The following is a 15,843-nucleotide window of genomic DNA, read 5'->3' on the forward strand; positions in this document are numbered from 1 at the left end:
TCCTCGCTCAAGGCGTTAGGTTTCTTGCCGCCTAACTGGCCACAGATCGCTTCAGTGACACAAGGGACATCCCGTTCTGCAGAGCACAGCAACCCTACACCAGACCAGCGTGTACGTATCCGCCAGGACCTCCTCGACGAGTTCGCTGACGTATTTGCAGAGGACACGCTCCGACCCATGGACGGTCAGCCGATGCACATCCAACTCGCGCCTGACGCCCAGCCGTTCAAGTTGAACAATGCCCGTTGGTTACCTTACGCCTATCGTGACCAGGTGAAACTCCAGCTGGACAAGATGGTCGCAGATGGCATCATCGCACCGGTCTCAGAGCCAACGGAGTGGTGTCACCCCATCGTCATAGCCGAAAAGAAAGGCACTGCAGAAGTCCGGATGACGGTGGATTTCACTAAGCTTAACAAGCAAGTCGCCCGGCCCGCGCATCCCATGCGCGCACCTCGCGATGTTGTTTCTAACCTTGGTAATGCCCAGTATTTTACCAAGCTGGATGCTCGCCACGGCTACTGGCAGGTCCCCTTGGACGAGGAGTCCAGAAGCTTGACCACATTTATCACACAGTGGGGCAGATATCAGTACCTGCGGAACCCACAAGGTCTGATTTCTGCTGGCGACGAATTCAACCAGCGGACCGATGCAGCATTCGCTGGTATTGAGCAATTCTCCAAGGTCGTTGATGACTGCCTGGTCTTCACTGATTCCTTTGAGCAGCACCTGGAACGAACTCGGGAAGTTCTTCAACGCGCTCGTCGGTATGGTATCACCCTGTCAGCCAAGAAGTTTGCTTTCGCCGAGACCGAGATCAATTTCTGCGGCTACGTGATAAACAAGTCCGGCTGGAAGACAGACCAGGAAAAGACCCGCGCTATCACCGACTTCGAGATCCCTGCCAATCGCACTGACTTGCGATCATTCATGGGTCTCGTCAACCAGTGCAGTGATTTCAGCTCAACCATCGCCGAACACGCAGCGCCTCTCCGCGGTCTGCTGAAAGCCAAGAATGAGTTTCTCTGGCTACCCGAGCACACAGTCGCTATGGACGCTGTGAAGCAAGCACTTGTTGACCCACCGTTATTGGCATTCTTCGACCCGTCAGCACAGACACGTCTCGAGTGTGACGCCGCTAGGACCAAGGGTCTCGGATTTGGCCTCTGGCAGTACCAGAATAATTCGTGGCGCCTCATTCAGTGCGGCAGCAGATTCATCACCGACACCGAATCCCGGTACGCAATGATCGAACTGGAGATGTTGGGTGTCGCCTGGGCCATCCGAAAATGCCACACCTATCTTGCTGGCATGTCGTTTCATGTAGTTGTTGACCATCAGCCCCTTGTTCCAATATTGAACACCTACACACTGGACCAGGTTGAGAATCCTCGGCTCCAACGTCTGATGACCAAGGTACAACTCTATCAATTCGACGTCTCGTGGCGCAAGGGCTCTGAGCATGCCTTTGCTGACGCCTTGTCGCGTGCTCCAGTGCAGAACCCGGTTGCCGATGATCTCCTGGGAGAAGCCGACTCGCTATCTGGACAAGCCATCCGTGCATGCCTTCAGCAGGATGACTCCGGATCAGCACTATTTGGTCTTCCGTTCCACGAGCTCCGCGATGCCGCTCAGTCTGACGTTGATTACGTGCAGTTAGTCTCATATATTCGTGACGGCTTCCCTTCTGCCAGACGTCACATGCCACCTGCTCTCGCTCCGTATTGGAATGGCCGTGAGCACCTCACCCTGGATAACGGCATTGTCCTCCGTGGCTCTCGTCTTGTTGTGCCCCAGTCTCTACAACGCCGTGTACTGACTGACCTGCATTCGTCTCACCAGGGCCTGGAACGTACCAAGCGTCGTGCGCGTCAAGTGGTTTACTGGCCGAGGATGAGTGATGACATCACAGCCCTGATCCGTGCCTGCCCTGTCTGTCGTGAGCTCCAACGTTCGCAGCAGAAGGAGCCATTGATGCGCGAGCCACAGCCGACATTTCCATTCGAGTATGCCAGCGCAGATCTCTTCTCCTGTCAAGGCTGGCAGTTCCTGGTATATTCTGACCGTCTGTCCGGCTGGCCGTGTGTAGCTCGAATTGGCCGTACCGCTACCTCCCATGACATCATTTGTCACTTCCGCCGTTGGTTCGCAGATGTTGGCGTACCGCGCAAGATATTCACTGATGGAGGCCCGCAGTTTGCCGCTTCCCGTGTACGTGAGTTCTGTGAGCGTTGGGGTGTGGAACAGTGCTTTTCCACCCCACACTACCCTCAATCCAATGGCCACGCGGAATCAGCAGTGAAAGCAGTGAAACTGCTCATTGAGAAGACGACCCGGAATGGAGATCTGGATGTAGACTCCTTCCAACGCGGCCTGTTGGAGTGGCGCAATACTCCCCGCCCTAATGGCAGCAGCCCCGCCCAAGTGTTGTTCGGTCAGTCCCTCCAGTCGTTTGTGTTCGCCCACCGTGCCAGCTTTGATCGACACTGGATTGCGTCTGCTGAAGCTGTGGACTCTGTAGATCCGAAAACACATTATGACAAATCGGCACGCTCTCTCCATTCTCTACGGATTGGCACCCATGTTGATGTTCAGCACCACCAGACCAAGCTGTGGTCCATGCGTGGCGTCATTGTAGCAATTGGCAGTCGGCGCGACTACTTCGTCAAGATGCCCAGTGGCCGTGTCCTCTGGCGTAATCGCCGCTTTCTCCGTCCGTATGTTCCCCCGTGTGTTGACTCCGCTAGTCATACCCCTTCCCCAACTTCATCAGTACGTGTACCTACTGACGCCGCTACCCAGCCTGTTCGTCGTAGCACTCGTATTCGCAAGACACCTGATCGTCTCACCATTACATCTACGTCTGGACAGTCATATGTGTGACAATGTTTGTCTGTAGCATTTGGTCTCATCTTGACATCATGCCTATGTCATTTCATCTCGTCTGTTATGACTTTATTTATTTATTTTTGTTGAGACAAAACCAGGTTTTATCTCAGAAGGGGCGTGAGAGTATAATAATTATGTTACTGTGTTTGTTATTTTGTGTCCGGTTGACACCCATGGAATTTTATCTTCGAAGGGGCGTGTTATGTTATGACGTAATGCCGTACAACTTTAGCTCTACTGTGTATGCACGCACGCATATCTTTGAAGGTCTTCTCTGTCGTTTACAGATTGAATCTTGTCAGTTTTTCTACTTCGTATATTCTAACCAATAAACTACTTGTCTCTTGTCTACCGAACCTAACACTGCGTACGTGGCAAGGCTGGTCGATTGGGGAAGGTGGTCCTCAGCGTCATTAATGTAGATCAAGAAGAGAGTGGGCCCCAGGATGCTTCCTTGAGGCACACCTGCTCGGATGGCGTGTGTGGCTGATGTTTGTCCACCAACTACGGCCCGGATCTGGCGGCTCTCTAGGTAGTTTTTCAACCATGAGAGCAGGTGGCCAGTCAGCCCAAGGCATCTGGCCTTGTGAACTACACCGCGGTGCGACACTTTGTCAAATGCGCCGGCCACGTCGACAGCAAGGACTCGGGTCACACCCCCAGCATTGGACGTCCGACTCCACTCATGCTGAAGTGAGAGGAGGAGATCAGTCGTGCCCAGGCCGCGTCGGAACCCGAATTGCCGTCCGGAGAGGACCTGATTGCTTTCCAGGAAGTTAGTGATGCTGCGATTGATGATGGCCTCCATCACCTTAGAGAGTATAGAGAGGAGGGAAATCGGACGGTAGTTCTTCGGGGTAGACTTGGAGCCTTTCTTGAAAATAGGGACAACGTTCGCGATCTTCCAGGATGCAGGTTGCACCCCGTCCCGGAAGCACTGGGTGAGTAGCTTTGCCAGAGGGCTGGCGAGTGACTGCGCTGACTTCCTGAGCACTTGCGCCGGAATGCCGTCAGGGCCAGTTGCTTTTGAAGCGTCCAGGTTCTTGAGAGCTCGCTGGACTGTGGCAGGGCGGAAGTGTACGGTCTTCAGCCTATTGCCTGTGCGTTGGCGAATAGGGGGCAGAGGTGTGTCTGGCAGGTCATTGGCACCAAGGCTACATTTCTCCGCGAAGTAGTGACCGAGGCAGTTTGCTTTCTCGATGTTCGTGGCATGCTCTTTGCCAGCAGGGTCGACAAGAATCGGGATGGAGCTATTTCGGGAGGTTCCGATGGACTGCTTGATGGTTGACCACCACTGTTTATCTCGAAGGCTGCCGGTCTGGAGTCGTGCACGGACTATTGCTAGATGGTGATTCTGGGCATCACGTAGGCAATCAGAAGACCGGTGGACAGCGAGAGTATAGTTAGCTTGACATTGGGCCGAGTCTGGTCGTCTCTTGAGGGACTTCCAGGCACTCTGTTTCGCCTTCACGGCCTTGCTGCAAGCTGGCGTCCACCAAGCGGGATCAGAGGGCCGAGTACAGAGAAGTTGGGATGGGATAAACTGGTTCATTCCATCTATGATGGCAGAGGTAATATTGGTGCAGCTGCTGTTTGCATCCTCAGACATGAGGGCATCCCAGTCCACACTCCTAAGGTGGTGGTTTAGTCTGTCCCAGTCAGCGCGGCCATATTGCCAGACTGTTCTGGCCGTCTTGGGCTCTCGACATAGTTCTGTCTTGAATTCTGCCAAGATGGTGGCGTGGTCAGATCTACCAATTGGGGGGCCGAGCCGGACCGTCGGGTTGCCCAGGTCACTCATGATGAGGTCGAGGAGGGCATTTCCACGAGTAGGCTCCATCACATGCTGCTGGAGGTGATGTAGTGCGCAGAGGTCCTCCAGTTTCTCCCCAGCTGGAGTTGTTCTACTGCTGCCCAGCCAGGCAGTGTTGTGCGCATTGAAATCGCCAGCGATGATGAGGTGCTGTGCATCCACCCGGGCAACGTCAATGGTCTGGTCCAAGTAATCTACCATACTGATATCGTTGCCAGGAAGAGACCCTGGGCGGTAGGCAGCACACAAGACAACTTTGCGGCCAGGTCTTATGCGGATAGAAAGCCATACAACTTCTTGGTCAAGGGTTGGAACAGCTTCCAGTTCTTGAAAAGCTAGGTGGGATTTCACCCACACAGCCACGCCTCCACCCTGTGGTGTTCGGTCTCGTCTTACTGGAGGGGAGTACCCAGGAAGAGTCACTTCGGCTTGCGTCATCTTATCCAGGGTCAGCTTGGTTTCTGTGACTACAGCAATATCTGCATCAGATGCCAGAAGGGTATGTTGAAATTCGCCAAACTTTGAACGGATACCAAAGGCATTCGTAACCAGCAATTTCAACGTCTTACTGGTCATTGCTCAGGAGAGGGTCGGCAGGTGGGAGACTATCATTGTTCTGAGGAGGAGGGTCAGACTTGGTGATGTCATCAGTTTTGGCAGGTGGGCTAGAATTATCATGGCGTGCTCCACTGCTTTCTTTGAAACGCCATTGCCTGGCATAAAGTGGCCGGGGCCAGAAGTTTGCAGCGGTTATTGTAGAAACTGTTGCAGCGTCAACTGTCAGTCTCGCTGAGATTTTGCCCGTTGCTGATTCGTGCATACTGCAATCGTGCACATCCGCAGATGTCCCAACCGCAGCTGCTCTGTGTTGCACAAACTCCCTGAGGCGTTCCTCGGTGCATTGGTCGCCTAGGTTGCCAACGTACAGCACAGCTTTCTTCGCCCTGGGAGGCTCTGACGACACCATCTTCCAGCTGTCATCTGCGATCACCTGGAGCACGCACTGCTTCTTACTCCGCTTTGAGTTCTGGACTGGTTGGAATCTGTCTTCGTCTACACAGGTTGCATCTTGGTCGCCATCCCCGTCACACTCGTCACTGCTACGGGAGATGTTGCAGGGGACGCTGCCATCCTCTTCACACTCGTCACCGCTACGGGAAATGTTGCTGGAGACGCTACGGGACATCGTGGTGTCATGCTTTCGAGTACCTGCTGTACCCGCACTACTGCCTGCTTTGGTACGCCTACGCGAAGGTTGACCCGCACCCGTACCTTGCTGTGTTTGAACTGGCATACAATGCGTCTTACCTCCTCCATCATGGTCCGTTCCGAATAGCGCCTCAGGAACGATCGTGATCGTGTGCATTGTGTCGTGCACCAGGCAGCATTATTCTACGTCACGAGGCACGTGAGTTCAGCATTTTTCTTGCAGTCAAATCCAAAAACTACACGCAAAAATTCAGTCACTCTTGCATCAACTGTTGCACCGAAAAATGTTGGTGGCGCAAGGAGAAGCTTGTCGTTTGGAGTGACAAGTGATCACCGCTGCTTTTTCTTGTCAGAGTCAACAATACACTTTGTTCTGCAGCGTTGGGAGTGGTGTTGGAGTAGAAATTGCTGACTAGACGTCGCGGAGGGGCGAGCTTTCCTGCGCAGGTATGAGTTTGGACGTATTTCAGAATGGTCGAGTGGAAAAACTCAAAATTGGTTATTTCAAGAACACCCCCTGAAAGGGATGACGGGGACATGTCCTCAGTGCTAGAAGAATTGTTCTACTATCTACTGGTGTACATGTATAGTGTTTGCTTATTGAGAACGTACAAGTAGCTAGCTGTTTTATCCGCGCTTGTAATATGGCTATTTTCAAAACGACCATTTGTTGCATCAAGGGATGATGGCCCTCGTCTTCTGGGATGCTGGCGTGGCTAAGCGGTGCTGCCCGAAGAAATCTTCTAAGGTCAGGCAATGTTGGCTTGATGGAGATTTGTTCGTAGCTTATTCTTGTACGTTGTGGCGTCGCTCGTTTGTAGTCCCATGAATCATGTGATTTTTTCGGCCATTTTTTCGGTGTTTGCCAATTTCAAGGTTCCCTTCGGAATATTTTCCGCGGGCTTTGCACAGTCAATCTACACCCCAAAGGAATCTTACCTAAACTTTGGGCGAAATTGGAGATATCAACTTGCACAAATATTCTTGTTTTCTCAGACATGCTCTCTTAAGGTTGAAAAACAGGGACCATATGTTAACAAGTTACTGGAAAACGTGTAATTTTCGGTGATTCCGGTAGAGAAACCAGGCAGCTATATTAAACTTACACCTAACGGCACTAGAATGTGCACTTTGTGTGAAGGGAACACTGGTCATCTAAGGGCGCGTTTGGTTGGTACGAACTAGAACAGGATTCACCAGAACAGCGAGTTTGGTTGGAACTGCACCTGTTCTAGGTCAGCCAGAACATGTTCTGCTTGCTCTGGCCTCGAGGCCGGAGCAGACCGAGCAGTTTTACTTTTTCACAGTGAAACCTGGCGGGAACATCGATTTTGGTCCCGAATGATCACGTGTATACGCTTTTGGGTTGGACTTGTCGTACCGTACACAGTGACCATGGTGACCCATACACATTTTGAAGAATGTACACCAAGTTTGGCATATTTTTCACAAAATATGCTCTGTTTCTGGAGTACCGTTTGGTTGGCATGAGGCTGCTCCATGTGCACCAGCTGTTCGATCCTGTTCTAGATCGTACCAACCAAACGCACCCTAATTCTACATTACATTAATTGTAATTATTCCCGTAGCTATGCAGAAGACGTTACTTCAGTAACGTCTGGCGCTAGCCAGGGCCCACACAGCTTTAATTTGGTGTTTGTGTGTTTGTTTGTTTGTGTCATGCCTGGCGCTATCCCGTATCTAACGGCAAAAATCATAGGGATGTTATAAATTTTTCAATTCTCCTATTTTTTTTCAGGCATATCCTGGGATTCGAACCCGCACTATCGCCGTACATGCATTCCCCCATACACTTCGCATTCATACCCATTCTTCCAAGTTGCTTCACGTTATGATCTTGCGTTTGAAAGCCCTATTTGAATATTGCGGGCAGCTGTATGTGGCCAGCTGTGTTTGATGGTACGGTACGGGAGACGGTGTCGTATTACCCTCGATCGTACCTGTCCCGTACCTATCCCTACCGCACCGTACCATCAAAGACGGCTGGCCACAATGCATATTCAAATAGGGCTTTCAAATGCAAGATCATAATGTGAAGCAACTTGGAAGAATTAGTATGTATGCAAAGTGTATCGGGGGATGCATGCAGGGCGCGATAGTGCGGGTTCGAATCCCAGGTTATGTCTTAAAAAAAAACAGGAATTTTTAAAAGAATTGAGCGGCTACTCAAGCGCGCAGTCCGCTGTGTTTACAACGCTCCATTTGCATCACCATCTGCGCCGCTGTATTGCCAAATTGCGATTGCACTCGCTAGAAGTTATGTACTGCCACAAGCTGCTTGGCTACACTTGGCGCAGCCTTCAGGGTAAATGCAGCACATTGCTTACCGATATGTTCAGTCCTCTTAATGCCGGCCGTGCTACACGTAGTCAGGGAAATCGAGCACTTAAATTTCCAGTCACTAAGACATCCGCTGGCACACATTCTGCCTCATTCCAATGTGTATCACTGTGGAACAGGCTCCAGCCCGACATCAGGAAAATCCCACAGTACCACCGATTCATGCGATCCCTCCCAGCACATGCTGCTTTTCAGTAATGCCACTGCCCGCTGTATTATTATTTCCTTTACTGGCCTAACTGGCTTTAACAAAGTAATACTTTACTACCCACTCTACTCAGTGTCATTACCTTCATTGGCCTTTTATAATTTATTCTCCTTTTTAGTCGATATCATGTAATTAGGCAAATTTGCCTGTTTGTTCTTCGACTCTAAATAAACAAACAAACAAAAATTTTATAACATCCCTATGCTTTTTTTTTGTCCAGGTCATCAAGGCAAAAAAGCATAGCGTAGGGCCCTGAGCTTCCAAGCTCTCTCGTTACTCGGGGGGGGGGGGGGGGGGGGGGGGGGGTCGTGGATAGTTGCTGCATAACTCGTTCTCCTGTGTTTCCTCCCTTTTTTCATTTAATTATTACATTAATTTTAATGCACCTAAAAGTACCTGTTTTACAGTTAGCGGTTTGCCCAACACTAATGATTAAAAATAAATAAAAAGGGGGTTGGGCAACTGACAACCGCTCTATTTAGTTGGTATTCACTCTTTTAATAGATGACAATTCTTTTATGAATGATGTTAAAAATGATTGACGTTTCGGGCCAGTCACCCATTGCCAGAACAATGTACAAGGAGCGAATCTGGCCTTTTAAAACGAAACCAAGCGAGAGCGTATGTAAAAAAAAACACAATAGCAGTATGCAATTGAGTGTCTGAATTTGCATGTGCAACCGACAAGGAGAAAAGGGCTGAAAAGGTGGGTATGCAACAGCTCAGCAGATAAAGCGCAGGCGATGAAGACCGCTCAGCCCCTGCATCTCATGCTCCTCTGGTGTGCATGTGTGATGCCCCCAGCATTATCTATATGACGAAGTGTGCACTGTGTCGGAAGCGGTGAGACCCTCGGGGTCGCAAGAAACCGGTTCGAGGAACACCACTATGAAGCATGTTACAGGATGCTCGACAAACCGCGGGGTAAACACATCTCTAGTGATCACCAGCAGCACGGAGCCATCAGGAGCACAGATGTGATTTTCATTGAGGCCCAAGTACTGGCCGTGGAGACACTAATGAACAGAAGGAAAATTAGGGAGTCCATCGAGATTCGAGAGTGTTGTCCGGAGATCAATATTTCATTCGGATGGCCATTGAAGGCGCTAGCACCCTCACAGTGAAACTGCTAAATCTTGCTGTGTTTATACAGGATTGTACACACAATAGAGAGGTTCCGGGGTACGATTTTCCGTGCCAAAATCCGTATGGGCGCTACGGATTTTTTCCAGGGGTGCTCCATACGATTTTTCGGCACGGAGAATCCGTGTGGACTGGCTTTCATACGAACCATGTTTCGTATGGAGATAGTAGTGAGGTTTTTGCATTCCGAATTTCGGTACAGCGTTCTCCGGTCATTTGTCGAACATCAAAATGTCGAATTTTCGCACCAACGTTTGTTTTGCAAGTCGAAAATGATGTGTTTTCATTTCGTCAGCCCCAGCATCAGCAACGTCCTGTCCCGTGCTCCTTTTCTTGCTGATTCCAACGAACTTTGATCGCCCAAAGAGTCGAGGGCCAAACCTGCCTCCTCAGTCGCCTCAGAAAAACCAACTCCATGGCCAAGTCAAATTTTATGCGTATCGCCATGGCCCATAGTCTTTTCAGCCACACAGATGACGGTGAGGACACTCCAGGCAATAGAGAGTAGACAGGAAGTGGAGAGGAGCGATCAGAGGTAGCTGGCGATGCTTATGTCGCCCAAGACGCCTGCGAAGCGATGCCGAGATAAGAAACGTCTTTGAATAAATCACGCGCTAGCGCTCTTCTACAAGAAAATTCATCCGAAAAATATTTTCGGCAAAGTGAGCTTTTTCCGAACAAACATGCCGAATCTTCGTGTGCATTTTCGACCTCGCTCCCCCGTGCCGAATCTTTTTGCCGAATTTCGGAATGCAAAACCTCACTTTTGAGTCATCGGGTGCAGAAAGATTTTTCGCGTACAAATTTGGTACGAGAAACATCGATTTTTGCGGGAAGTTTTGATTTCGGTACAAATTTTCAAAGTATAAAGGCATAGCGCGGGAATGTGACGTGTTTGCGATCGTAACCTAGGCAATGACGGCAAACACATAAGTTCCGTACTCCGGAACATTTCACTGCTCGAAAACGACGTATAAAAAATCCGTAGAGCCTCTACGGATTTTGGCACGAAAAAGCGTACTCCGGAACCTCCCTAATGATTGTGGTATACACCTTCGTACACACATTTCCTGCGCTCTATCTGCTGAGCTGTTGCATACCCACTTTTTCAGCGCATTTCTCCTTGTCGGTTGTACCGTAAAGTCCGGAGCAAACGCCCACCCCATTTTTGCAAGATCTGCTGGCCTGTACACACTGACCCCATGCACTGTCACCCCTACTGTACGAAAGTGCATCTCACACCGTAGCGGGAAGAGCACTTTGCTACGGTAAACTATGTCCACTTTCCTGGCTTCAAAATCTCTTTGTGCACTAGCGCTATAGCCACGAGCTAGCTAGCTCGTAGTGATTATAATAATGATGGTTGTTTATTTCGCGGAACGGGTTTTCTTCCGAATAACAAGGTAGCGAAGAACAGAGTATTGAAGGAACCAAATACACTTCTGACGGTGTTTCAAGCCATCATTTCGAGATCACACAGCGCCCAAAGGCAAATGTTTTTCTTGGGCACTTCGGACTTTTCAACAAGTTAGCAGCGACGTTGTAGGTGTAGCTTCTGTGACATACCCTGCTCGACTTGCAACTGCAATATTGGGACCAGTCAAGCCGTTGACTGACGCTTCATCAGAACAATTATTGTTCCTGACAGCGCGACATCGTGGCACTGCACAAATTTCTGCGGCATTACTCGTACCACATGAAGAACGACCTACCACAAAGACGATACATTTATTGAATGAAAGGAAATCTCGACAAAAGTTATTTCTTTGCAGGAAGATAATGACAATCGCTTTTGCACAGCCTCCTGGTAGGACATAGGCAGTTTGTAGGCATTACAGTCGTTCTCGTACGCATTCGACCTTCATGCCAGTTGTTTACAACTATATTGACCTGAAAAAGACCAAAATAGTATGGACCCGCTGGGGTGGGCGTTTGCTGCGAAGTGGGCGTTTGCTCCGGACTTTACGGTACGTGCAAATTTAGACACTCAATTGCATACGGCTATTGTGTGTTTTTTATACATATGCTCTCGCTTGCTTTCGTTATAAAAGGCCAGGCTCGCTCCTTGTACATTGTTCTGACGATGAGTGACTGGCCCGAAACGTCGATAATTTTGCAACATCGTTTATAAAATAATTTTCATCTAAAAAGTGAAAAGCAACTAAATAGAGCGGTTGTCAGTTGACAAACCCCCTTTTATTCCCGTAGCTATGCAGAAGACGTTACTTCAGTAACGTCTGACGCTAGCCAGGGTCCACACAGCTTTAGTTTGGTGTTTGTTTGTGTGTTTGTTTGTTTGTGTCACGCCTGGAGCTATCCCGTATCTGTCCCGTATCTGTCCCGTATCTGTGACTACAAAGGCTCTACAGGATTGTCCATAACAGCTGTCCACAATATTTGCGGGCTCCTGTATCTGTCCCGTACCGTACCAATATTCATCGTATTATGTATACGACTCCCTGATGTAGAGGGAGATTTGGAAAGAAATAGGGAGACGAGGAGGAAATTAAATTAGAATAGACGCCGAATAGGTGATAGGATGCGTCAGCATAAACATACTTTGGAAGAGAGATCCCGTCGTCTCCAAAATAAGCGGGAACGAGCGATTCAGCGCCGGTCACAGGAAACGTCAGAAGAGAGATCCCGTCGACTCCAGAGCGCCCGTGATCGGCAGAGTCCGCGCCGGTCCCAGGCAACGTCAGGACAGACATCCGGTCGAGTCCAGAACGCCGTGATCGGCAGAGTCTAAGCTGGTCCCCGGAATCGTCAGGACAGACAACCCGTCAAGTCCAGAACGCTCGTGATCGGCAGAGTCAGCGCCGGTCCCAGGAAACGTCAGGACAGACATCCCGTCGACGCGCAGAAAAACTAAATCTGCAGCCTCTTTTGCCGTCGGACAGGATACGTATTTTAGGAGACTGTAAAGTTATGTAATGTGCTCCACAGGCAACCATGCATTCGGCGTCGTCATGCAGTCGGCGTCGTCATTGGCTCAACAGGTCAGTGTACATGTATTACTACAAAAAGGCCAGAAAATCCGATTACTGTATTAAAATCAACTAATTTTCGCTGGTGATTTAATTTCGCTGATTTCGCCGCTTGGTACCAACCGGCCAAAGTAAATCGCAGTCCAAAGTTTGTCACAGAGGCAAATGATGCATGATTGAGCAATGGGTGCATGTGAGAGCAAAAGTACCGATCGATTTCTCTTTGAAAACTCCAATCGGCCAAAGTTTAATGACGGCGAAAAGTTTCGTTTCTCATCGGCCAAAATTTGTTGATTTACAGTATAAGGGGTTGTCCATAATTATCGATCTTTTACACAAAGAGAAAAAGTTTCGTATATGGGTGGGTGGGTCAAGGGGAGTTTCGTTTCGAAAAATATTGATATGTGAGACACCAAGGCATTCTTGCTGTCAAGTCAATCTATTTTTCGTTCAGGGAGGTGGGTGGGTGGGGAAGGGTCCTAACTAAACTTTTTCGTTTCGTGAAAATTATCGATAATGCCGGATAAGGAGATAAAAAACAAAGAAGAAGGAGCAAACCAAAAGTAGATGATATTAAAGAAATGACAATCTGCAATAAATTCTGAAAATACTTTTGCCTAACTCATAATATTGAAACTGATTGGAACGTTTTTGCAATACAAAGATGTGGCCAATCAACGGAAAAAAAACATTTCCATCAGTTCTTATAACATGTACGATGAGCTAGGCAAAAAAGCATAGCGTAGGGCCCTGAGCTTCCAAGCTCTCTCGTTTACAATGCAGTTGCGTGATGTCCACCACTTTCTTGGATAACGATTAAAGGCCGGATAATCTCTAGTCAGAGTTAGCATCAATAAGACCAAAACGACTAATGTGATACTGACATGCACCGAACCGATGTTTAGCTGCATCACGTTGTGAATGCGCAAACTAGCAGCCTTTTAACTTGCAAGGTTATAAGTTATGGAGCAACGTGATAACTCTTGTTGCCTCATGCCCTCGAGGAGGAAGCTTTTGCTTTTGTCCCTCATGCATCCCTTCATTATTCTCGTGTTTTGGTCGGACTTTGAGTAGTACGCTATCTCCTTGGAACATGCGAGTAAACCTGAACGCTGGTGGTTGTGCATGTGTCTGTATATGCCAGAGTGCGTCAGATAGTGAGCCTTGGCATGTGTGCGTGCGTAACGGTAATTCCATTTGCTGGGTTCTCCTCCAGTGACTACTACCGCATAGCCGGATGTGAAAGTTCAATGAGTTAGTTCATGTCTACCACTGTTCCGGGGCTTAGCTCCGGGCCGAACGTATATGACACAAAAACAGACGCAGACAGACGTGCAAAACCACCCACACCCACATACACCCACGCACATTGACAAAGAGACACAACCAGACACATTTTCACTCACTCACATTTATGCATACTCATATCCACATGCAAGCACAACCATACACATAGAACTAGGATTACACTTGATGGAAACCAGCTATTCAACTAATCTCTTACGTGGTTCAATCACAAATTCTTCCTGCACAAACATATGAGAGGGAGACCGTGATTACATCAACAGCTGCCGGTGAGCCTTCATGTTTACAAATGTATTTTTTGGATATTAACCCTCTGTAGATCACATATTGAATATACGGGGTGGATAATAAATGGAAACGAAAAGTTCGTGAAAAACATGCCAGGAATTCAAATTCAAAGCAGAGAATCCAAAACAACCATCAGCACTGCCATGGATCACACGTTCAGTGTCATCATTGCCAAGGTAAATGTAACCATGGTGATACAAATGTTGGGAAGGAGGAATGGGCCGCTACTGGACATCCTGGGTGAATCTCGGGTAACATTTGCGCCAACAGCTTCCAGGTTGAGAAGAGGGGCATGGGCAGAAAAGAAGAGAGAAACACAAGTAAGTACATATATGTCAGTTATGACTAGAGTACAATCTTTATATGTACATTTATAACTCTTCTATATCGCCCTCCACTAATTCTTGTGATCCTTGACTGGTCCTATATTACCCACATAGCCACAATATCGACTGTTCTATATTGACCGCTTTAGGCATTGTAATCTTTCGACTTTGGAGAGACTTAGAGATGTTCTTTCCATTTCAAAAAGAAAACCTGAAGAAAATAAAACAAGGAAAGAGAAGAAGTAGCGCTCGAACCTGCAACATTAAACATCTCAAGAAACATATTATAGCACCCAGCCACTGTGCTGCAGATGCTGAACTCTGTTGTTTTCCATCTTGTACCCAAAATGTGCAACACCCTATGCACAGTGGTGATCGGCTATAGGGTTGTCGGCTGTAGTAATAATTATACCTCTTATAGTGATCGTATTCTCAAATTCAGTTTCGTAAACCACTCATTTCTATACATATCGGATCAGCTATCATAATAATCGGCTATAGTGATACGATTTCTTTGTCAAAATGATTTTATCGCATACATTTTTCATCGGCTATACAGTCCATTCAGAAAAGATGGACTTCTAGCTTTTGGCCATAAATAGGTCAAACGTTGAGTTTTTTAGAATTTTTTCTGCAATCCCCTATGGAATCCTCTTCCAATTATGTTTCTGAAGTCTATTTCTCAAAAAAAGCAAGCCATAGCAAGAATAGGATTTCGGCAAGGTTTTGCCCCAAGAGCACTGAATTGGGAAAACCCATCAAAATCCAGGCCGTTTGACCCTGCCTGCAACAGTGCATTGTACGGTTCGAACCCCAGTTCAGGTACCCTTTCTGCACCCTTTTTCAAATTTCAAATTTCGCAGCACTGTACTTTGTACGATAAAATCTTGAAAAATCGCCTAATACGGGAATACGGGAGCTCGCCAGAGCCAGGGCCCATCTTTTGGTGAATGGACTGTAGTGATGATCATAAAAAATGATACATCGTATATGGCGAGATCTGATCGCGGCAGTCGGGAAGCGCTGGTACGACTATGATATCCCTCGGAGGAAATTCAAAATGTTTGGCGTTGGCTGTGCTTGCTGTTCTGGGGCATCCTCGAGCGAGAGCGGAGGCAGTAATGAGTACCAGCGCTGAAGCGCTACCGTGGTCTCCGCCGAGATGTTGGAGAAGGCATGCAGGTAACAGCGAAGACGGTCAGGGACGCGGAGAAGCTTCTCCGTGACATACGACATCACGCGTCGATCGACCTGCCAGTTGGAACGGTTTCAGCGGTGATGAGTCGAGCAATGGCAACCCAGACTGAGACACTA

At 48.5% G+C, this 15,843-nt stretch overlaps 2 protein-coding genes across 3 annotated transcripts in view; one reads left to right on the top strand and one right to left on the bottom strand.

Moving 5' to 3' along the window:
• LOC135821779 (uncharacterized protein K02A2.6-like) overlaps window positions 1-2,883 on the top strand; it is a 4,179-nt gene extending 1,296 nt beyond the window's left edge. The window contains exon 1 of the mRNA XM_065334776.1: window positions 1-2,883. This exon is cut by the window's left edge and continues 1,296 nt beyond it. Coding sequence (XP_065190848.1) covers window positions 1-2,883 — 2,883 coding nt within the window.
• Window positions 2,884-14,090: 11,207 nt separating this feature from the next.
• LOC135820641 (platelet glycoprotein V-like) overlaps window positions 14,091-15,843 on the bottom strand; it is a gene marked incomplete at its 5' end in the record, with an annotated part of 171,686 nt that continues 169,933 nt past the window's right edge. For both annotated transcript variants that reach the window (XM_065333674.1, XM_065333673.1), the window contains 1 exon segment: window positions 14,091-14,473. In XM_065333674.1, coding sequence (XP_065189746.1) covers window positions 14,352-14,473 — 122 coding nt within the window.

This window comes from Sycon ciliatum, chromosome 7 (assembly GCF_964019385.1).
Source record: "Sycon ciliatum chromosome 7, ocSycCili1.1, whole genome shotgun sequence".
Lineage (NCBI taxonomy): Eukaryota > Metazoa > Porifera > Calcarea > Leucosolenida > Sycettidae > Sycon > Sycon ciliatum.